At 46.3% G+C, this 23,880-nt stretch overlaps 1 protein-coding gene across 1 annotated transcript; it reads left to right on the forward strand.

Annotated features, from left to right (window-relative positions):
• Window positions 1-86: 86 nt before the first annotated feature.
• Window positions 87-21,319, forward strand: pik3cb (phosphatidylinositol-4,5-bisphosphate 3-kinase, catalytic subunit beta). Its single transcript, XM_068706446.1, has 21 exons — window positions 87-310; window positions 2,048-2,271; window positions 5,486-5,668; window positions 6,914-7,081; window positions 10,112-10,201; window positions 10,324-10,578; window positions 10,703-10,799; window positions 10,943-11,073; window positions 11,414-11,464; window positions 12,504-12,692; window positions 13,782-13,903; window positions 14,040-14,183; window positions 14,296-14,395; window positions 14,848-15,044; window positions 15,149-15,258; window positions 15,447-15,525; window positions 17,167-17,334; window positions 17,438-17,561; window positions 17,743-17,888; window positions 19,129-19,261; window positions 19,478-21,319. Exons 1-21 carry the CDS (start codon window positions 133-135, stop codon window positions 19,613-19,615), a joined length of 3,027 nt encoding a protein of 1,008 aa, XP_068562547.1. The 5' UTR covers window positions 87-132; the 3' UTR covers window positions 19,616-21,319.
• The last annotated feature ends 2,561 nt before the right edge of the window (window positions 21,320-23,880 follow it).

The following is a 23,880-nucleotide window of genomic DNA, read 5'->3' on the forward strand; positions in this document are numbered from 1 at the left end:
ATATATATATATATATGAAATAAGGATGCTGTATATTCGGATGCACTTCACCCCAATTCTTCTTCTTCTTCTCCCCTCCAGCTCTTATGGAAGCAGGCTCAGTCGTTCCCGCTGTTCCCCTCCCTGGGCGACATGGAGAGCCACATGTTCGAGTGCGTCAACCAGGCCGCCGTGCACGAAGAGCTGGAGGACGAAACGCGCCGGCTGTGCGACGTTCGCCCTTTCCTGCCGGTCCTCAAGCTGGTGACGCGCAACTGCGGCCGAGCGGAGCGCCTGCTGGACTCCAAAATCGGCGTGCTCATCAGCAAGGGTAAGACGGGATCCCCCCCCCCCCCCCCCCCCCCCCCCTTTAAAGGCCTTTCCCCTCCGATTTAAAGCGGCAGCACAAGCTCTCACACGCGTCACTCCCTCCCCGATCGATCCGTGCGCTGTCCCCGTTTGACATTCCCAGTAAAGAAAAGCCACTTAAGAGTTGGTAAGTGGGACGGTAAATCTCTCCCGCACACTCAAGCGCCTCTTCCAGTATGCTAAGTATCTGAGCTAGTCGGCACATTCGCCACAGACGTCGGGCGTGAGGCCCGTCTGCAGCTGGCTCCCATCAGCGGGCCCCGGGTTCTGATAGGGAGGCGTGAGGATCGACTGGACGTCTCTCCCCGACACGTCTTCCGTCGCTTGTCGCTTTGTGTTATCTCTGGTGAGGAGCAAGAGGGGGATCGATGAGTGCTGTAGCAAAGCCCAGTCCTCTAAGGTGATTAAACATCTGTCGCAACTCTGAATAAAAGAAAAAGACTTATTCGACACAAAAGTAGCTGTTCTCTCTGAAACGATTTTAAGTTTATAGTTCAAAGAAAACTCTGCAGCTGTTTTTGATGATCGATACAGCAGTTTAGCATTTAGCACCGGCCGGTTCCATCTTCTCAAATGTGACGATTTGTTGCTTTTCTTTGTCTTTTGGACGATTTTGAAATCCATCTCCTCGGGCTGTGTGAGATCATAACGAGCATTTTTCACTATTTTATGACATTTCAAAGACAAAAAGAGTCATTGATTGATGACGATAATATCTTGTTGCAAGCCCCAGTTTTTTTCATTGGATGTAGTCACACTGTGACACAAAGGGGGTCACACGCTAAACGGACCTGTTCAGCCCTCCTTCAGACCGAGGTATCCAGGATCACGGGAGTCCTTGGGTCACAGCGGACCTCTTCAGAGGGAGAGATCGGGGCTCTGAGTCTAATTGAAGGAGACTCGGACTCTATTGATATTCTCCCCTCCTGGCTCCACTTTGCTCTGACATGATCTTTTAAAAAAAAAAAAAAGGCTTTTGTCAGATTAATGTGGTGATTCCAAAGGAACCCCACAGGCCCGTCTGGATAGTCCCACACACACACACAAACCTAACCTTGTGCAGAGCACAGTAACGAACTATTACACACTCACACGGCCAACCGTAATTTAATTTTTTTTTCTTCCTCTCGCACGTAGCGGTTTGCGCGCTCACACAATGCAGCTAATGTGGTGCAGAGCCCTTCTTTGAATGCTGAGGGTCATATGAGTGCTAAATGTTGTTTTCACTACCAAGAGGCTATTGTGCGGCACCTTTTTTGATTAAATAAAGAGACGGGGACAAAAGCTCTCGGGGGGGGGGGGGGGGGGGGGCAGGGAGATGAAGTACGACCAGACCAACAGCTGTTCCTACCTCTGGCGTTTGAATATTCGGAGGCTGCGCTTTAATCCCGTGAGAGTCTGCTGCTCGTAATCCCTTTTACACATTCAGTGTCTGGCATCAAGTGCTGCGCAGGTGTTTGAATTCACAGGCTTTAGTTGTCTTTAAAAATGCATAGTCATGCACACTGGAATAAGCAGCTCCACCTTGACGGCACTTTGAACGTCTCAAGCTTCTTTTTCACATGAAAACCAGGATTAATCAAGATCTGTGCCTCTAAAATGAAGACTTCTCCTCTAGGTATTGTCACAATTGAAATCACGATGCATCTTTGTCCATAGCGACGCTGCAACGGTGTCCTTTTTCCCTTTCCACCACTAGGTCTCCATGAACTCGATGCCATCAACGACCAGGAGGTGAAGGATTTCCGCGGCAAGATGTTTCGCCTCAGTGAAGAGAGGATGCAACAGGTCCAGATGATGACGTGCAAGGAGTGGCTGCAGGTCTGCTTCTCCCCGCAGCTGGAGCCCTCGGCCTTCACCGACGGGCTCAACGACCGGCCGGCCACCGACCTGAAAGTCATCATCCACTTCGACCAGTCTCAGGTGAGAGTCCGCAGTCCAGAGCTGGAGATGTGGGGAAACTTGTGAGCCGTGTGCGTTTTGGGATTTATTCAGGATATAGATTGAGAATCTTTAAACACGGATAGACTCGTTGGTGACTGTTGGATCTAGGTCATCTAACACTTAAAAAAAAAAAAAAACACGCTCAGCAGAACATTTGGCTCCACAAACGAGGTCGGCAACATTACGGCACTTTTGCGTTGTGTCCGCACATGTTTGCATCATGAATAATTTAGCCTTCAACAGCTGAAAAGTCACTAATGTTACCAGTAAAAACGCAATAAAGCCATGGATAGCTAAGTACATTGAGGAAGGATGTGATTGGTTAGATTTGCCCCAGAATGTGTACAATGTAGTCCACTTCCTGTTGCAGACATCCAGGACGATTGTTCTGTATAGAAATTTGCCAGAGGGAAGAGCCGTATAGTACGAGACACGGGAGTATTCCTCCCTTTTACAATCCTTGATTTTTATTAGATTGTGAAGATACATTTTGAATTAGAGACATTAAACTTTAATGGTAGCGAACATAGCGCTCCACCTCTTATGGAAAGGGCCAGTTGATCTGGTTTTGAGCATCTGAGCAGGAGGCCTCCTGGGAACCCCCCCCAGTTAGAAGGTTTTCCGGCAACGTCCAACCGGCGAGAGACTCCCGCTGTAGAGCCAGAACACGCAGGAGAGGTTATCTGTCTCGTCTGGACTGGAACGCCTCGCGGTGGGAAACCGCTGCTGGGGAGACCGCCCTGTGACCTGGCCCCTGATAGGAGGAGGGACGGTAGAGAATGTAGATTAATATGAAATATAAACCAACGTATAATAAGAACAAAATGCTCTTTACTTAATAACTCTGAGGCTACATCTATTTGCCTTTACAGTAAATTGTACAAACACAATAAACTCTTAAAGATAAATGAATTAAACATAATTATGTCCTTATTGTTAATGACTTTACGTTTAGTTTTACGGGATATGGCAATTGGATGGATTACGTTATGCTGGGAGGGATACTTGCACTTCTTGGTAGAGCCAAGAAGCCAATTTCTTGTTGTCTTGTAATCTTTAAGTCGAGTGACCTGCGACAGGTCTCCACATGAGGTCTTCAAACTGGTTTTTCCCCCTCAAGAACACACACACACACACACACACACACACACACACACACACACACACACACACACACACACCACACACACAAAAACGCTGTTTCAACACGTCTTTAATATTTCGGATCGTGCCGATATCAGACAGCCGAGATCTGACAACGGCAGCTCCTGGTCCGTGCTGTAAATGCAACACATACAGTGACTTCTTAACAGCCAAGCCTTCAGCCACCAGGCCCACCCCCCCCCCCCCCCCCCCCCCCCCCCCCCCCTCAAGCTGCATCTTCAGCCTCTCATTGGCTGAAGCTCCTCGTTGGGTATCTGGAATGCGTCTTCGAATAGTTTCCCACGTAGCTTTGGAGCCTGTGATCCGGGGCTTTTGTCAGGGAGCTCCTAAAACTGTCTGAAGGTGTGTAGTTTGACCTTAGCACTAGTCATCCTTCTTTTTTTTTACTAATTAAACAAGGAAAAGTCAAATATATTCATAAACACCTACAACAAACATCTCAGAATAACAGTGTGACTTCCTGCCCCGCCGCAGCAGACAAAACCACCTTGTTTGAGCAGAAAGAAGTGGCCATGTGACTCCTCCAGCGCAGGCACATGCACTGTGGATCAACCTCTTCTTTTTCTTTTTCTTTTTCTGCTCACAGTTGGCAGCTCCACAGTAGTCATGTGACTGAGCCCATCTAGCAATTCATGTGACAACACTTAAAGTGGGTCAAAACCATCAGCGAAATTATGCCATCCTCCCGGACATACACACACACACACACACACACACACACACACACACACACACACACACACACACACACACACACTAGTAGCATGCAGCTCAAGGGACCCGAGCGCTGATTAAAATGAACTTCTTTTTTTCCGCTCCTTCTCTGAACTCCCTGACTGTCTCCTTCCATCAGTCTTTGTCTCTCCGTCTCCTCTGTTATATCAATAATGTTATTTCATTATAAAACAGATGGTCGTGTCCCTCCAGACCTCAGACACACACACACACACACACACACACACACACACACACACACACACACACACACACACACACACACATAAAGACAGGCCATCTGTGCCACGGCGCTCAGGTGGACATTGGCAGGAAGTCTTATTTAGGAGGTCAGACACAATGAGCCACATTATAGACAGGAAGTGTGGTTTGTTGGTTTGTTTGTTGAAAATGACCCAAGTTCAGGATTATGCATTATAGTTCAGCGGTTAACCCCGGTCTCTCTCTCTCTCTCTCTCGCTCTCGCTCTCGCTCTCGCTCTCTCTCTCTCTCTCTCTCTCTCTCTCTCTCTCTCTCTCTCTCTCTCTCTCTCTCTCTCTCTCTCTCTCCCCCTCCCTCCCTCCCTCCCTCTCTATCTCCATCCTCATCTTCAGCTTCTAAATAATATCCAGAAAGTAAAATATTAAAGTGCTTTCATGACGTCCCAGAGCTGTTGGTTTCGTAGCTCCTCCGTTATGCGACGTGGCCTTTCTTTGTTGTTCATTATTAATGAATGACATTTTTATTCAACCTCCAGGAAATAATAATTCCCTCTCAGGTATCAGGTCAGTGCCGAGCTATAAATAGGAGGACGCATGTTAGACTGGCTGTGGCCAATCTGTGGAGGACACACACACACACACACACACACACACACACATCTGCACACATTTTTAGAGCACAGTGTGTTGCAGGGTGAGTTCATTCACACACACACACACACACACACACACACACACACACACAGACATGTCCATCAACTCTTATTCTCTCTCTCCCTCCTTTCCTCCATCTGATCTCAATCTCTGAACCCGTCGGCGGTTAAGCCTCTGGGAGGGAGGAGGTGTATTTCTGGGGTTTCAGTGTAGCCCGGCGTGTATCTGGGCCAAGACTTCCTTCTCCTTGAGCCCTCTCGCTGTTTACGGTCCGATTAGCAACTCCAGATGCAGAACTGTGACTTCTGCAGCAGCAAGTAGCCAGTTCACGAGCTAACGTTGAATATATATATAAAAAAAAAAGCAAAATCATGACAGTTTGAGCTTCAAGCGCTACTGAACTCTTGAGTCGGTCTCTGTTTTCCCGTCTCGCCTTGCAGGACTCGGCCAGCCTGAAGGTGCCGTCGTCCTGCGTCCCCTCGGAGCTGATGGAGCTGGCCCTGAAGAAGTGGCTCACCACCCACGGGCCCGAGGAGGAGGAGGCGTGGCGGGGTCAGTACGTGCTGAGGGCCAGCCACTGTCTGGAGTTCCTCTGTGGAGACCAGCCCCTGATTCGGTACAAGGTCAGTGGACCCGGTCTGGCGTCCGCCAGTGACTAACTTAGATGTGTCCGTATTTGCTCAAGCAGAATATTTCTGTAGCGCTGCAGATGTGTTTACGATATGAATGTTTATGCGTTTATAACCGTTATTTATGTGCGTTAGGCACAGTGAAGCGATAGAAACACTCAACTTAGGAACGCCGTGAACAGGTGTCCCGTCAGTCTCTTTGCTCTCCACATATTAAAGCTCCGTGTTTGATAAAGGTATTGGCTACGCGGGGAGTTTTCAGTTGCCGTGGAAAGAGCCGCGATAAACTATTGACATAAGGACATCGCACGAACGCGGCACAGAGTGAGCGGGATTGCAATTTTCCGCTGGAAGCGCGGTACGGGTCAGAGCAGGTGAAGCGTTAACGTTAGAACGCAACAGAAGAAGGCAAGGCAAGTTTATTTGTACAGCACATTTCAACAACAAGGCAATTCAAAGTGCTTCACATAAAAGCATCAAAACATAATGCAAAAGAAAAGGAGATTTAAAAACAATTAAGAACATTCATTGAAACATTGAAAACAGTCATTAAAACACTAAAAAGCTAAAAACAGTGCAGTACAGTTGTAAAATGCAGAAATTGATTAAAATCCTTGAATGTGGTTCAATCAAAGGCAGCAGCAAACAGAGAAGTCTTCAGTCTGGATCTAAAGGAGCTGAGGGTCTCTGCAGACCTGCAGCTTTCTGGGACTTTGTTCCAGATCTGTAAGAAGACATTTAAATGGCCACGGAAGCCAGACGGCAGGGTTGTATTGCAGCCTCTGTATGTAAATGTGTACGCAGCTGAAGCTCAGAGCGCCTAGTTTGTCTTTTTCTGACATTTGATTTAAATCAACTGTTCCAAAGTATTTGGTGTGTGTGTGTGTGTGTGTGTGTGTGTGTGTGTGTGTGTGTGTGTGTGTGTGTGTGTGTGTGTGTGTGTGTGTGTGTGTGTGTGTGTGTGTGTGTGTGTGTGTGTGTGTGTGTGTGTGTGTGTGTGTGTGCGCGCATGTTTGATTGATCACGTCTGCTATGGACGTGATCTACTAATTAATCAGTCCTATAAGTTCTTCAGCTGAGCCTTTCTGCAAAGCGTTCGTAGCCCGATTCTCCAAAATGAAAGTTAAACTTTTAACATGCAGCACAACCACAAATAAAAGTGGATCTAGCTTGTTTTACCGTGTGTGAGCTTAAATATGCGCATACCTAAAATTATTCCCCCCCCCGTCTTGTGTGCAGTACATCCGCTCATGCATGCAGGCCAAGGAGTCTCCTCACCTCACGCTGGTCCACACCAGCACCGTCAAGGGCATGTTCGACAAGGAAGCCTCTGCCATCGGAGCTGTGGTGAGCCGCAAGTCCTCCAACCCGCCTCTACCGCTACCTCCCAAGAGAAGGGTTCCCACGGTGAGTCTCTGTGTGTGTGTGTGTGTGTGCGTGTGCATGCGCGTGCGTGTCCGCGTGTGTCTTTTCACTTCTGTGTTGTGGTGATCTTGTCTCTTCCACATCTGCTGATGATTTCAAGAGAAATTGGGGAGTCTTTAATGGCTGAAGTGAAGTCAAACTAAAGTTGTCATTTCCGCTTGTTCCTCTATTATTATTATTATTATTATTATTATTATTATTATTATTAATGCGGTTGTTTTCATCGTCGGCCCCAGATGAGTAACACGAGGCGCCGTTAGGATTAAAAACTGAGGGTGTGTTTTCTAGATAACAATCGCTTCATATCCCACCAGTGTTCCTGTTCCACCAACATAGTAAAAGCTCCGCCGATGATTGAGTCGGCTGCGCTGAGCGCGGCAGGTGTGGAGGTTTACCTAGTCAACAAGCTGCCACCTGTCTTTTATGAGCCGCTGTTCTCGGAGCGATGCCCTGCCAAGCATTGGTCACATTGTCAGAAAACATCTTCAGCTCCTCGCTGCTGCTGCCGCCAGGTGCACAGTGACATCACTCCAGTGTGTGTGTGTGTGTGTGTGTGTGTGTGTGTGTGTGTGTGTGTGTGTGTGTGTGTGTGTGTGTGTGTGTGTGTGTGTGTGTGTGTGTGTGTGTGTGTGTGTGCGCCCACATTCTAAATGTCAGGTTGGATTTAATTGGCCTTCGTTGAGTGTCCCGGGGTTTTTAATTGCCCGGTGTCATGCTGACTTCCCGATGCGCGGCGATGGTGTGGGTTTTGGAAACTCTGTAAATATCACAGGTGTGAATCCTCATATCGCATAAATAATATTAATAATAGTAGCAGGTTAACAGTTCGCAGAGCAACAAAATGGCAGCGTAGAATCTCTCTTTACCGCCGTTTTTTTTAATTAAAAGAAGCCCCAAAACCAATTTCTGAGCTTTATCCGTTGCACTTACTCACCTTACTATCGGAGCTCCACCAAGGTCCGCTCTAAGAGGCTGCTTTTGGTTTATTTACTTCCGTCTGATGGTCTTTTTGGAGTTAGCAGGGAGCCTTTCATGTAGGCTGTAGAGATTACAGATTTATGGAGGGACTTCTTCCTCACAATTCTTTACATAACCCTCTCAACCCCGAGGAACATCAATCAATTATTCGGAGACGCAACTTAAGTATATTTAACAATCCCAAAATAATAAGCGGTAGAGGAATCCCCCTTTGGCTTTGAGCTACTTTCGCAATCTCCCTTTCTTTTGTGCTCTTAAATTATGAGTAATTAGAGCTAAAACGAATAATTATTTTAGTTTAAAACGTCCAAAGGCCGCGCCTCTAAAGTGTCTTAAACCAGTAATCAATGTAATTGCTGCCAATTTTTTTTTTTTTTTTTTACTGATTAATCGTTTCCGTGACCGTTTTTTTTTAACGCTCAATCTTGTTTCCGTCAACGCAGAACTATTCCAACAACGCGTCAATAAAGGCGAAAACAACTCTCCGTCCCGTCACGTCTGAATACAAACTGTTACCTCCAGGCAGATGTTACACAGCCAGTAAAACGTAAAAGCAGCCGAGCTCCAAGCTTTCTTTTCCTCCCAACGAGAAAACAGGTTCATCCTTGTTTGTAGTTCACAGGAAAGAGGAACTGTTGCGCTCTGGTTTTATCTATTCAGAGTCTCTATGACATTTACGAGTATCTCCCGTTTTATTACGCCTACGTATGTTGGTGCTTTTTTTTCCACCTCGTCTTTGGTGTGTAACTGATGTCTGTTTGCTTTTTATTGTTTTAAACTTATTGCAGCTGTGTGCAGCACTATTGCCCATGCACAATAAAGCCTTAATCTTATTTTATTGACGCCGTCATCACCTCCTGGCTCGGCCGCTGTAACGCCTCGCCTTCACTGGCGAACACCTCCGTCACAAAATTCACCTGCCGAGGTGTAGAAACAAGATCCGGTTTCACCAATTCAAGAAGCACTGCGGGGGAATTTCTTCAGATTTGGCAGAAACGTGCGATGATGGACTCGACGATGAAGTGATTGGTGAAGTGATGATTAGTGAAGCTTTGGCGTTCGACGGTCAATGTGACCTCACAAAACATGCCTTTTCCACAATATCTCAAGAATTCACACGCTAATTGTGTCGATTTCACACGAACGCGATGACGTTTTTAAACGGACACGGCTGTAAACTGCAACGCGTCAAGGTTGTTTTCTCTGATTTGTTGTTAGTTTGCGGTTTTGGCTCTCCTAATTTAATCTGACTGAGTATCTGTAGTGCTTTATTTATCACGTTGTCGCGTCGTTTAGCGCTTTTAACTGTTACAACCGCTACACAAAGAACACTATGCAGCAGGAGAAGGAAGCGGAGACGGTTTCTATTGAAGCGTACCGTAGCAGTGTGGCCGTCTGTGCCAGTAAGTGAGATTCACTTTCGGGAAAGGAACCTGTTTTTGGATGCTGTTGTGCTGTAAGATAGTTAACTGAGAATTTAAAAAAGAAAAGAAGAAAAAAAGCGCCTCCGAAAGCAGAAGGACGGGGTGTTTTTGTGAGGATACAGTACACGGAGTTCTTGTTTTCTGCCTGTAATTGTAGGGGCAGACACAAATACAGTCTCTTATCTGACATGAGGCAAATTACACACACACATCCCGTCCACACACACACACACACACACACACACACACACACGCACAAAGACAGAGGCAGCAAACAGCAGGAAGTGTGCTAGTTAGTCATCATGTTCATAGACTCTAGGTGTCATGTGATGCTGTTTTTCCTGTCGACTGCTGACCCTCGCAAATCCACTTGGCTTGACATCAGAATGACCTGCCTGACCCTCCCACATTGTTTGTGTTTTTGTGTGTGTGTGTGTGTGTGTGTGTGTGTGTGTGTGTGTGTGTGTGTGTGTGTGTGTGTGCGTGTGCGCAGGGAACTGGTGGGTGTGAAGAAGGACTGTGTTGTGGACTACATATTTTCACAGTGCATTATGCAAATGCTGCTCGCTCACTGCAAGTGTGGCTTTCTCTTCTCTCCTTCCCTCTGCAGCAAGTCCAGACGTGTGTGTGGGACGTGTCCAGCCCGTTTAAGATAGTCCTGGTGAACGGCAGCAAGGTGAACGCCGAGGAGACTGCCAAGGTAAAGCTCTCGCTCTGTCCGCAACCACAAAACCCCACTGCACACACACAAAACCCTGCATGCACGGTTGTTACACACAGCTAAAACTGTGATCCCCCCCCCCCCCCCCCCCGTCCACCCAGGTCCAGGTGAGGGCGGGGCTCTTCCACGGCACGGAGCTGCTCTGCAAGCCGGCGGTGAGCAGCGAGAGCTGCGGCCGCTCGGACCACACGTGGAAGGACAGCACGCTGGAGTTCGACCTCTCCGTCTGCGACCTGCCGCGCATGACCCGCCTCTGCTTCGCCATCTACGCCGTCATGGACAAGGTCAAGAAGCAGAAGTCCACCAAGAACGCCCACATAAACAAGTACCAGACCATCCGCAAAGCAGGGAAAGTGGTGAGAAACGGGCCCGGACTGAGGGCCTAAAAATGCAATAACGGCCTCTTCGGTCTCCACTGTCTTTATTGTGTCTTTGATAAATTATTGGTTTTGCTTTGTTTTCCCTCTCTGTGTGATCCAGCACTACCCTATAGCTTGGGTCAACACTATGGTGTTTGACTACAAAGGCCAGCTGAAGACCGGAGACATCATCCTGCACTGCTGGTCGTCGTTTCCTGGTATCTATCTATTATATCTGCTGGTTAGGGATGGGCATTTGAAGTCATTTCCATATTTGAGTACTCTCATTTAATTACTAAATCTGCCACGGCGCAGTAAACGGGCGTGACTTCATGCGTTTTTCTTGATGTGTCTCACCCAGACGAACTTGAAGAGATGCTGAACCCCATAGGAACCATTCAGACCAACCCGTACACCGAGAACGCTACGGCGCTGCACATCCACTTCCCCGAGTACTCGTCGCACTCCATCGTCTTCCCTGCCTTTGACAAGGTCAGATCACAGTGTTGTCCCACTTACGGGACAGCATTAGGATTCATGCAGATAAAGTTAAATTGAAAGTTAAATTTAAAAAGCACGTCAGCCCTGATTGTTCCACACTTGGACGACGTCTGATCTCCGGATGAGACTTTTCTTTTAAAGACTCGACTGCGGTTGAGTTTGTCATCGCAGCGCCTTAGTGCTCTTCATAATGCTTACCTAGTGATTATGATGAAGTGGTGGTAGTGGTGGTGGTGGTGGTGGTGGTGGAGGATCGGGACGTGCTCGGCCTGCAGAACACACTGGATCTGTTCACTCATGCAGCGCTCACTTACTTTTTGTTTTTCGGCAGATATTGGAAAAAGCTGCGGAGATCGCCAGAGCAAGTGACTGCGGCACTATGGTGAGTTCATGTACAGTGGGAGATAGTGTGTGTGTGTGTGTGTGTGTGTGTGTGTGTGTGTATGTGTGTGTGTGTATATATGTGTGTGTGTGTGTGTGTGTGTGTGTGTGTGTATATATGTGTGTGTTTCAAGTTGTTACAAATGCTGCATGGTTTCTCTCCGACTCCCCCTCTCGCTCACACACACACACACACACACACACACACACACACACACACCATCGGAGTAGTATTATCTCGCTCTGCTGGTTTCCCTGGAAACCCATTGTTATCACTTTGGCGGGGTGTAGCTGCAGAATTATTTCAGTCCCCTTCAGAACTACAGGCTCTAATCAGATTGCTTGTATGTTTTTCCTCCCCGTCTCGCCGGCCTTCAACTAAAAGCCCACTCCTGGGCGTGTTACAGCCGGTTACGTAATCCTGTGTTCGGTAGAGGGCATGCCTGAACACACCCCTCTAATGTAAGGTGTGTGTGTGTGTGTGTGTGTGTGTGTGTGTGTGTGTGTGTGTGTGTGTGTGTGTGTGTGTGTGTGTGTGTGTGTGTGTGTGTGTGTGTGTGTGTGTGTGTGTGTGTGTGTGTGTGTGTGTGTGTGTTAAGGACTAGCACACGACTACAACTCAGTGTTTACTTTTCACCGTATGTCAATGTGTGCCTCAGATTACAGATCCACACAGCAGCAGCTCATCTAATATGAACCTGCCGTCTGTTTTTCTTTGCGCATTAGTTTGCATTGATGTTGTTGGCTTTTTTTAGAGCAGTGTCTTGTTTAAATCAGAACGCGTACACCTTGTTTTAAAGCGAGACAATGTGAGGCCTTGGTTTGTGGATTGTGTTGAGCTGCATTCAAGGCGGTTGACGTAGAACTCGCTGGACTCTTCGACACACTCCTGCCATCCTGTGGTTATTTCTGGTCGCTGCTCATCGTCCTCCTTCATCCTTCCTCTCGCCCCCCCGTCTCTCCTCTGCATCTTCGTCATCCCCTCTCTTTCTCTCTTAACTCCCCTCAACTCTTCCACCGTTCCTCGTTGCTTCTCTCAGGGCCGCGGGGGGAAGAAGTTCCACATAGAGCTGAAGGAGATCATGGAGCGCGACCCGCTCTCTCAGCTGTGTGAAAACGAGAAGGATTTGATTTGGACGCTACGCTACGACTGCAGAGAGAACTTCCCTCAGTCGCTGCCCAAGCTGCTGCTCTCCGTCAAGTGGAGCAAACACGAGGACATGGCCCAGGTCAGTTTGTGTGTTTCAACCGGATAACGTCGGTTAAAAGTAACATTACAGGCTAAAAAAAACACACTATCTGTAGTGTAAATGAATGAGGACAGTACTTTTTATTTTTGTTGTTAAGTCTGTGATTCTTTGAGCTTTCCAATTAAAAAATAATTGTAAGGAGACAAAGTGAGAGAAATGTCTTAAAAGAAGGGGAAATGCTTTAAATTTAGTGAATTTTAAAAGAGAAAAGAAGTTCATATTTGATACTGATTTGAAATGTATTTTTTACTATATAAATAAGTTTTCACATGTAAAATTGTCTTCTTATAAGCATCACCTGGACATGAGATTCACTGTATTATTATTATTATCTATCTATCTATCTATCTATAATTCATAATATAATCTTTAGAGCTCAAACTGATATCAGTTTGAGCTCTAAAGATTATATTATGAATTAGTTTTTGCTGCACATTTGGCAAAAATGATGATACCTTTATTTTGACATGATGGGTTTTACATCCATATTTGAGAAGAGAATAGTTTAAATGCAGTTAAAGATCTCTCACTTTCAGATTGGACTTCATCAGCATTGTCTTCTCATGAAACTATCATTCCTTTTTTTTACTGCTAAATACAACTGGGCTCCGTGACACACCGACCGCTCCATGTAAAGCAACGTGTGCTCACTCTACACCTGCATGTCACTCGGTACCTGCAGCCGGTTCTGTGTTTGAAAAGCAGAGACCGGCCAATCGCAGCACGCACAAACACCATCGCATGTTCATTTGTCACCTGATCAACTTAAAATGTGTGCGCAGAAAAGAAAACTGCGATCGGTTATTATTACCGTACGGCTAGTTGTGCAGCCGTGTGGGTGATCTGGAGGCTCATCCAACTTTTATAACAAAGGTTTTATTCACTGAGCTACGCAGGGGCTTCATGTAGCTCTGATTAAAAGTGGGTATCAGTTTCTGAGTGTGTGTGTGTGTGTGTGTGTGTGTGTGTGTGTGTGTGTGTGTGTGTGTGTGTGTGTGTGTGTGTGTGTGTGTGTGTGTGTGTGTGTGTGTGTGTGTGTGTGTGTGTGTGTGTGTCTCTCTCTCTCAGCTCCAGGCACTGCTTCAGATCTGGCCCAAACTGAGTCCCAGAGACGCTCTGGAGCTTCTGGACTTCAACTACCCTGACCAGTATGTCAGAGAGTATGCAGTGGGCTGTCTGCGAGACATGAGGTAAAGATGCGTTTTCCGCCCACGCGTGCATTTTTACATAACGCATCGTATTCAAGCTCTCACACATCGCCCTCCTGTAGTCGTGTACGCCTTGTTACGTTCCTTCGCCTCACTCCCACGTCCCTTTCCTCTCCAGTGAGGAGGAGCTGTCTCAGTACTTGCTACAGTTGGTGCAGGTGTTGCGCTACGAGCCCTACTACGACTGCGCCCTCACCCACTTCCTGCTGGAACGTGCCCAGGGCAACCGCAAGATAGGACACTTCCTCTTCTGGCACCTGCGGTGTGTACAGACGCATGATGCGCATTAGTGAGAAAGGGAGAGAGTTTGTCTCCGGTTGAGTCACGGGAGGGTTTTCCTCTTCTGACTGTGGCCGTTCTGCCGCCCTCTACAGGTCGGAGATCCACATGCCGGCTGTTTCTGTCCAGTTTGCCCTCATCCTGGAGGCCTACTGCAGAGGCAGCATCCCTCATATTGAGGTTCTAAAGAAACAGGTAGGACACACACTAACTCTCACTCTCTCATTCATTTTGCCTCTCGACTCTAAAGGTCCTCCGTAGACTTCTACATTGCCAGTCCTCGCACGAGAACCAGAATAGTCTTTCTATTGTCAACCCCCATCAGGACTAGATTCATGCTATTTTTAGCTCGTCACCGAGACAACAGCGTCGCCCTCCTGACCTCCTCCGCTGTTCATTCTGACAGTCACTCCTGTGGACGCTTCCTCCTACTTTCCTCATCGTTTACGTGACCTCCTTCCTGTTTGGAGGAGCGCGCACAATGCTGACATAGTCTGTAAAAGGAGAATGAGCTCAGTCGTCTCAAACGGGAAGGGGGTGAAGAATTTCCCGAGGTTCTGTTGACTCACTGTTGAGCTTTGCTCCGTTGCCTGTTATGTGTGTTATTGCGTTAAAGTATTATCTAAGTGTTGCTCTGACTGTTCCAGGTGGACGCCCTGAGTAAGCTAAAGTCGGTGAACGAGCTCATCAAGCTGGGAACCATCAAGAACGCTCGGAGTAAGACCAAGGAGGCCATGTTGACCAAGGAGGCCATGATGACTTGTCTGAGGCAGAGCGGCTACTCGGAGACTCTGTCGGACCTTCACTCCCCTCTGAACCCCAACGTCCTGCTGTCCGGCATCAAGTAAGACGGCTCGGTTTCAGGATGCGGTGGGACTTTTTCCTCCTCTGTTTTCGCGGTGCATCATCCCCCCCCCCCCCCCCAACTCTCTCTCTTTCTCCTGTCAGTGTGGAGAGGTGTCGGTACATGGACTCCAAGATGAAGCCCCTCTGGATTGTTTACAACAACAAGCTGCTGGGGGGAGACACCCTGGGAATCATCTTCAAGAACGGAGATGGTAGGAATCAAAGAGCGGGGGCAGGAGGGAGGGAATAAAAGAGGGAGGAGGGTAAGGGGTAGAGATACTGCAGTCATGAAAGTGAGGGATTGAAATCACTTTCCATCTTTCAACTAAAATAGAGTTTTGCATTTAAATGCATAATGTTTTATTTTGAAATTAAGAGATATTTGTTTCCCTTTTCCTAGACCTAAGGCAAGACATGCTGACCCTCCAGATTCTGAGGTTAATGGATCTGCTATGGAAGGAGGCTAATCTGGACCTCAGGTGAGGTGTGTGTGTGTGTGTGTGTGTGTGTGTGTGTGTGTGTGTGTGTGTGTGTGTGTGTGTGTGTGTGTGTGTGTGTGTGTGTGTGTGTGTGTGAGAGAGACACACAAAGAGACAGACATTGTCAAGATTGTTTGTTCCTGCTCTCTGTAGGGAAGGGGAAGCTCTGGTGGGGTGCAGCAGATGAGGGGAGAAACTAAATCACCCCATGCTAGTTTGACCTCCAACCCTTTTACACCCTCGATATCCACACACACACACACACACACACACACACACACACACACACACACACACACACACACACACACAATATCTGCAGTGCAATCCTAATCAAATCCACACTTTCGCACTCTTTTACAAACCCCTTTTTCTCGCTCTGTCATGCGCCGACACATCTGGGTTGGAGCGTTGGAGGGGGGGTTGTTTTGACAGTTGAGCGTGAGGACGGTGCTTCAGATTACAGGGACACGGGGTTCAGAGTTCGAACACGGTGATGGGACGTCCCGTACGGAGGGAGGCGCGATGTAATGAACCCGCTATGATGCGGCGGACGCCGGCTTTGTTCTGGGATTTCTTTGCTGATGCATTCCACCGCAACACATCCTTACTCTCTGTCGTCATTTTTTTCTTTATTCAAAGTCAACACCTATCGAGTTGAGTAAGATGTGGCATTTGGTCTCCGTTAGTCAAACTGCTAATTAAATCTAGAAAGTGAGCCAGCTTTGAGCGTTGGGTTCACGGCTGTCTGATATTTGAGACTTGGGGCCACTATGTCAGTGAGACGGGTAGAAGATTTGTCCAGGTCACATAATTCTGCGTCCTGCTAAATGAAGACATACTGCTATCTTAGAGAGAAATCCACGTGAATGAGGAAGAATAACTTGATCTGCATGCCATCACCGTATGTTCTCCACCATAATGTTCCCATCTGTCTCAACTCAGTGGTAACAGTACGATGTACAAATAAACCACAATCTAATATCTTAACCTCATAAATACATAAGACTAGAACTGGATCTACAGCAACGCACTCAAAGCTACATTTACACCGACTGGTCAAATGACCCAAATTACATTTTTGGATCATGTTTTTGGGAAATGTATTTCGTTCATGTGTTGAAATGAGAATGTGTAAACCAAATGTGAAATGAGGTATTTGTAATAAACCAGTAGTTGAGATGACTCGCTGATTATTCGCTAGCAAATGTAAACAGACAAAATTGAGGTAATAAGTGTGAAGAGGCTTTATTATTATTATTATTTTTATTTTTATTTTTTTATTATTATTTTCTTTATTTATTTGTATTTATTTTTTTGTTATTTACATTTGTATTAATTTAAACATTAACATTATATAGAGACATAAAAATGTGGATTCACAGATGGGATTAAAAAAGTTAAGATAATTAAATATATAAATAAAATTAATTATTTAGCACTTAAATTAAAGGCAGCTACAAGGACCCCTCCCCTCGGCACCCCATTTATTATTATTATTATTATTATGTGTTGTAAATGTATCAGTAGGGGTTGCCGTGTTAGATATAATTTTTTTTCTACCCACCAGCGACTCCTGGATGCATTTGTTCACAGTGATTCAGTCGACACCATTAAACCCTTTCTTCCGTCTCCGTTCAGAATCGTACCGTACGGTTGCCTAGCAACAGGTGACCGCACAGGGCTGATCGAGGTGGTCTCGTCGGCCGACACGATTGCCAACATCCAGCTGACCAGCAGCAACGTGGCGGCAGCGGCCGCCTTCAACAAGGACGCCTTGCTCAACTGGCTCAAAGAGAGGAACTCTGGGTAAGAAGCAGCCTGAGGCCCAAAGGTCGAAAAAAAAAAAAAAAAAAAAACCCCACAGAATGTGCTTGAATGCGTCCTCTGTGTGTGTGTTTTGTATCGACAGTGATGCTCTCGATCGGGCCATCGAGGAGTTCACTCTGTCGTGCGCAGGCTACTGTGTAGCCACCTACGTCCTGGGCATCGGAGACCGCCACAGCGACAACATCATGGTCCGCAGCACCGGACAGGTTTGGACACACACACACACACACACACACACACACACACACACACACACACACACACACACACACACACACACACACACACACACACCATTTTGTTTCACCTGTGTATATAAATGACCCAGTATCTCCCCTGGTTGTTTCCTCTACGCTCACTGATCCGGTCCTTCTCGTCCCGTCGCAGCTCTTCCACATCGACTTCGGTCACATCCTGGGCAACTTCAAGTCCAAGTTTGGCATCAAGAGGGAGCGAGTGCCATTCATCCTCACGCACGACTTCATCCACGTCATACAGCAGGGCAAGACGGGATACACGGAGAAATTTGGCAGGTTTGTGCCACTTTTATCTTCACCGATGATTACTGATGCCCGGGCTTCTACTGCCCACTGCTGGTGGGAGATGGTACGGCTCTATTTTATATTTATTTATTCATTCATTCATATATTTGCTGGATTCTATTCACTTGGAAGCAAAGCCAAATTTAAAAAATGCTCCCTTTTTTCACACAGTTGAAATGGTTTATTATAGTTGTATTGATTTGACACAGTTGATTGTGTTGCTATTAATTGGCTTGTCACTCAAATTGTCTGATAGATAGTTTAGATGCCTTTTTATTTGGACGATAAAAAAGATAACAGACATAATTCAATGCCCCCAAACAATCACGAAAACCAGCTTCAAATAAGTTTCATGGTAGATAAAGTAAGAAAAAGTGTCAGTGTGTCACAGTCAGAACCACTGGTTGCATGAGTCCGTTAGTGCAGTACCATCTCCCACCAGCAGTGGGCAGTAGAAGCCCAGGAACTGATTAACATCACTGAGGGGAAAAAAAATCAATATCACTGTGTTTTAAAGTAGTTTATTTGAAGGAAGGCATGTCTGAATGTCTCACACACACACACACACACACACACACACACACACACACACACACACAGAGGCAGGCAGAAGAAGATTGTTAACAATGTATTCATATATGCTGAAGGATGAAACGGTTTAGATCTCATAAACTCTTCTGTGATCAGTGATCACATTAGTCTGAAAATATACCAACCCAGGCAACGTGTTTCTGTGGTAGTGAAGCTTGAAGGTGTGTGTGTGTGTGTGTGTGTGTGTGTGTGTGTGTGTGTGTGTGTGTGTGTGTGTGTGTGTGTGTGTGTGTGTGTGTTGGCGAAGAGCAGCCTAAAGGTGCTCCATCTAAAATGATCCATCCTCAAAAAATGAAAAGTCATGTGAAAAGAAGCAGCACGGCGTTGGGGCTTTGCTGCGTCAGCAAAAAGTGGCCTGTGTAGGGTTCAAGACCTAGTACACGGTGTACCAGATCAAAGGACTCTGTGGAAGAGGAAACGTACCCTCTATATGATGACCTGCAGTATGTTCACAGTGGTAGCGGGGACACATTTCCTTTGTTTCCACTGTTCATATATATATATATATATATATATATAATCAGAGTGACAATAATCACAGGATTACAGGGAACCGTATATGGTGGAACATCCCAAGAGAACGTCACCACCGTCATTACAACTGTGACTTTAAGTGCGTTTGTCCGTGTCGGTCTTGCAGTTTCCGTCAGTACTGTGAGGAAGCCTATCTGGTCTTGAGGAAGAACGGGAACCTCTTCATCACCCTGTTTGCCCTCATGCTGACCGCGGGACTCCCCGAGCTCACCTCAGTCAAAGACATCCAGTACTTAAAGGTACACACACACACACACACACAGAGCTTCTAACAGATTCACAAACAAAAATGCTTTTGGTTAGATTAGTAGTCTCAAATTATGTTTCTTTATTTTCTTAGTAGTTAGCTGCAAATATCTAGCAGATTCTGTGTCCATTTCATCCTAAACACTTCTTCATCGTCCTGCCCTCACGACTGACCCTCCTCCTCCTCCTCCTCCTCCTCCCCTCCTCAGGACTCTCTGGCTCTGGGTAAAACGGACGACGAGGCCCTGAAGCAGTTCCGCCAGAAGTTCGACGAGGCCCTGAGGGAGAGCTGGACGACCAAAGTCAACTGGATGGCCCACAACGTGGCCAAAGACAACCGCTCCTAGAGCAGCGTGAGGTCCCTCAGAGGGGCCGAGAGGACACAGTGAAGGAGTGTGTGTGTGTGTGTGTGTGTGTGTGTGTGTGTGTGTGTGTGTGTGTGTGTGTGTGTGTGTGTGTGTGTGTGTGTGTGTGTGTGTGTGTGTGTGTGTGTGTGGAGGAAAAAGGTGTGCAAAGGAGAGACGGGCGTGACGGCCGCCCTCATCTCCTCGCCCTCGCATCGCTCTTGCATGGTGCCTCCTGCAAAATCCCAAAAATTCATGGTCTCGGGACATTTCTGTGGAATGGCGGTGGGTAAAGTCGTCGGTTTTTTTTTCGTTTTTTTTTTTGCAAGTTTTGCACAGGCACGGCAACAGCTGATGGAGCACGCAGCCAAAGGAAGGGAACTGAAGCATCCACTCTGCGCACACACACATACACACACACACACACACACACACACACACTAATAAGGAGCTGTTCGCACGGAGCGGGCCGACCACAAAAATCCTGGAGTGGATGGATTTTGTCAGAGCGGACATGAAACTGGGCTAATATGGACTCTTGAGGGGGCGCATGGTTTGACCACGCCCCCAGAAACTGCTTTAAGTACAGCGGAGAGAACAGGTGGATGTGGACAGGACAGAATGGGGACCCCCCCCCCCCCCCCTCAATGTCTTAAAACAATGTGCAAAAACACCCGCAAGAAGTGCATCTTAACGCCCCTCGCTCCCGCTCCCGCTGCCTCAGTGTGCCTCAAAACTGCGGGGAAGATTGTATTTTTCATGACTTTTTCTTTTGCCATTTAAGAATCCATCACGAGACGTCTACGTGCCAGACTACTTTTACGAGTCCACAGAGGACACTTGTGTTAGGGAAACAATGATGAAAGAGAAGGATCGACTGGAGGAAAGTGGAGGGGCTGGAGGCGCCCTGAGCCCTTTGGGCCACTGTTTGAATCTCTGCAAATTTGAACACTGGAATGTTTTCAGAAAGAAATTCAAAAATTGTCTTTTTAATGAACTAAACACTTTATTTTTTAGTTTCTTTTATTTTGAAATGACAATGTGCAAATGGAGAGCATTATTGGACAAAGTGCTTTCACCGGTGAGTTATTACTCGCCAACTTGTCTTAAATATCTAAAAGGATGTCGGCCTTTTAAAGCGCCATCCCACTCATGCTAGCAACCATGACAAACTCGCTGAGGAATAACTGATGCTTTTTAACATGTTAGGACCAAAAACGACCACAACAAAAAAAAAAGCAAGCGTTCGGTAAATTCATCGTTCATTTCGTGTTTTTAATTATCTGTGTCTGAATTGAATGTGAAAATATGTGCCGCTCTCTTTTTAAAGTGTATTTTTTTTTTATTTTAATTTTTTTTATACCGAGCAGGTGTGGGCGGAGTCTGGGGTCGGTGTGGGCGGGGTTTATCAGGAGGGACATTACACTGCGATGCAAAGCTACTTCCTCGTCTTCGACATACGGTGCGCCTCAGCATCTGCATCTGTGTTTGATTTTTCGTGCAATATCCGAGTACATGAACCATATCTTGTCGTATGAAACTATAATGGTTTTGTTTCTCTGTCGGTTTATGTGTGATGCAGCTGTACTTCGCACCACTAGCCTTCAATAAGTCTCAGACACTGGATATTGTCAAATGTACAGGCTTTTATTGTTTTGCTGGTTTTTTGTTTTCATAGGAGTTTTATTAAAGTTATTTTCCACCGTGCTGCATCTCCGCCTGTAGTCCGTTTCCTCGTTCATGGTTTGTGAGTTTGCACCCACTCAGGGCGGCACCGTCACATCTGTTTTATTTATTTTCATCTGTTGTGAGCGCTGTAATAAATGCTGCAGAACGGAAATATACTCACATATGTTTTTGCCTGCTTGCAAGAGAAGAAGAGAATGTAGCTTGAGTGTAAAAATGGAAGGAAGTCCTTTAAGTGACAACATTTAGAAGCAGCTTATGATTTCAGTCTCACAAGAGGTCCATTTCAAGACGTAGCATTAGCATTTATAGATGATGCTTTATCCGCCCACACTGACCTTCTAATGTCGTTTCAGTTATTTCAGGACAGATCTCCTGGGTCCAGACCTTTTGAATCCGCCCACTCCACTCAGAGAGGACTATTGAAGGTGGAACAAACTGTTACGTGTCGAAACCAAACTTTTCTATGTGAAGTCTTAATTCGTGAAGTAGCTAGTAGCTAGCTGTAAGAAAAAAAGTAATTCAAATGCAATATTTAACTTAAAAATGTAGAATGGAGTAAAAGTATAAAGTAGCACGAAATGCAAATACTTGAGTAAAGTACTAATTCCTCCAAATTGCACTTAACAGTACTTGAGTTAAATGTATATTGTTGACTCATCTCAGTAGAATAAAAGGTGTTGCTAACTGACATTAACAATGGCTCTGTTCCATTCAAGTGTCCCAGTAAGTCATGACGCTGAAACTGAAGCAGCTTAATGGAATCCAGTCATCGTTTTATGTCAATGTTCATTTACAGTCATTCTACAACGAAGGGTTGCACAAAGAAATGCGACTTGTAGTCCCGGTTCATAAAGTTTCCAGTCAGGATGCTCTCTGCTGGTCCTCTGTAAAAGTTAACCTGTTTAAAATACTGCTGTTTGAGCCCCCCCCCCCCCATCAGTATGGAGATAAAACCATGTCAGGTTGTTTTGTGATTCTGATTCCCAGGAACCTAAAACGCTTCACTTGCTCCTCTCCTGCTCCGTAGACAAGAATGTGAGACTTCGCCTCCTTTTTTTTTTTTTTTTTTTTTCCTTCTAAAAAGCGTTGAGTCTGGTGACCTCGTATCTCTACGCTCATTTAAAGACACATGGAGGGATCACCCACCTCATCATGAAGGCCCTTTTGCGTAAGGGGCTCTCTATCACCTGAATTGTACAAAATTGCTGTTATGACTCATGACTCATATTTCTTTCTTTTTTTTTTCGCCCTGGGGAACATTAAAGTCTTCTACCCTTCAGCGGCCGTCATTTCTTGAATCTCTATTACTACAATCATTGATCACAGCGGGTTGCGTAATTCAATAACCCATCAGGAGGATTGGTCGCAGGGAGAGCAGACACAGCGGCACATATCCTGTACGGAGGATGTAAATTATCACGCGGAAACAAATAACCTATGGAACATGTTTTCCTGACTTCCGGTGATGGCTGAATCCAACACAAGGCTGAGCGCAGAGCCAGCTGTGCTCTGTGTCACTCACCCCCTCTCTTCCACTCTCTTAACCTTAGCTCACACACATGTGATGCTGGCCTACTTTCGGAGGCTTCAGCAGTTACATGCTCGTTTTTAGATGGTGGTCTTTTTGTTTACATAAACGGGACCACCCCTGAACACTTACACCTTAAGCCATATGATGTGGAGCAGAGCCAGGGAGTCGACGCTACAAAGGATTCTGGAAAGGCATTCATTAATAATGCTTCAAGGCTTCAGCAAATGGAGCGGTAAAATGCAACTCAAGCCCATGCACTTAATTGACCTTAAAATATTTGCTTCCTTTTATATTTCTATTTTCAGTTGCAGCCACCTGTGTGTGTAATGTGGACGTTGACTAACCTATTTGAACTGAAGGATCCATTTTCAAGGTTGAATGGATTCATTAATTGATTGGAGAGAAGCACTCATGGATGGACAGATGTGTTCAATCTCATGTTACTGTCAGATCCACACGCGGTTGTGGTGAATGTTTAGGACTTCTACCTACCACTGAACGCAACACGCTTACACCTCCTCCTCCTGGGCTGTCGAAAGGCCTCCTGGGAAATGTTGGAAAACACACTTCATAAGCAAACATGCAAAGCGGAGGAAAAGTTAACTATAGAGCCTATTTATACAGTATTATGCTCTCTGTGTGATATCATACAATCCATTTTCGAGGGGGGGTATGTGACAGACCCGGCTCTCACATATTCTGGTGACTGAGGCAGACAGCCGGGTGTATTGTTGACTAGAATGCCCCCCCCCCCCCCCCCTGTCTTGCTTGAAAACTGTCTCTTGCAGCTACTATTGAGAGAGCCCCGAAAAATATGGTGTTGTGGCTGCGCGTGGAGAAATAACGTGGCATATGCTCTCCAGTGAGCACCGTGCACAGAAGCCCCATTCATTCATTCATTCATTCATTCAATAAATCACAACAGTTTGTTGCACAACAGGGCTGGGAGATGAAGAGGATGCAAGGGATTAAATGACAAAGAGTCCTCCATGATGTCGCCATTCTATCCGAAAGACATGCGTCCCTGCGGTGCGATAACAGATGTGAC

Source organism: Cebidichthys violaceus, unplaced genomic scaffold (genome assembly GCF_023349555.1).
Source record: "Cebidichthys violaceus isolate CVI_PGR_0920_01 unplaced genomic scaffold, fCebVio1.0.p SCAF_1, whole genome shotgun sequence".
Lineage (NCBI taxonomy): Eukaryota > Metazoa > Chordata > Actinopteri > Perciformes > Stichaeidae > Cebidichthys > Cebidichthys violaceus.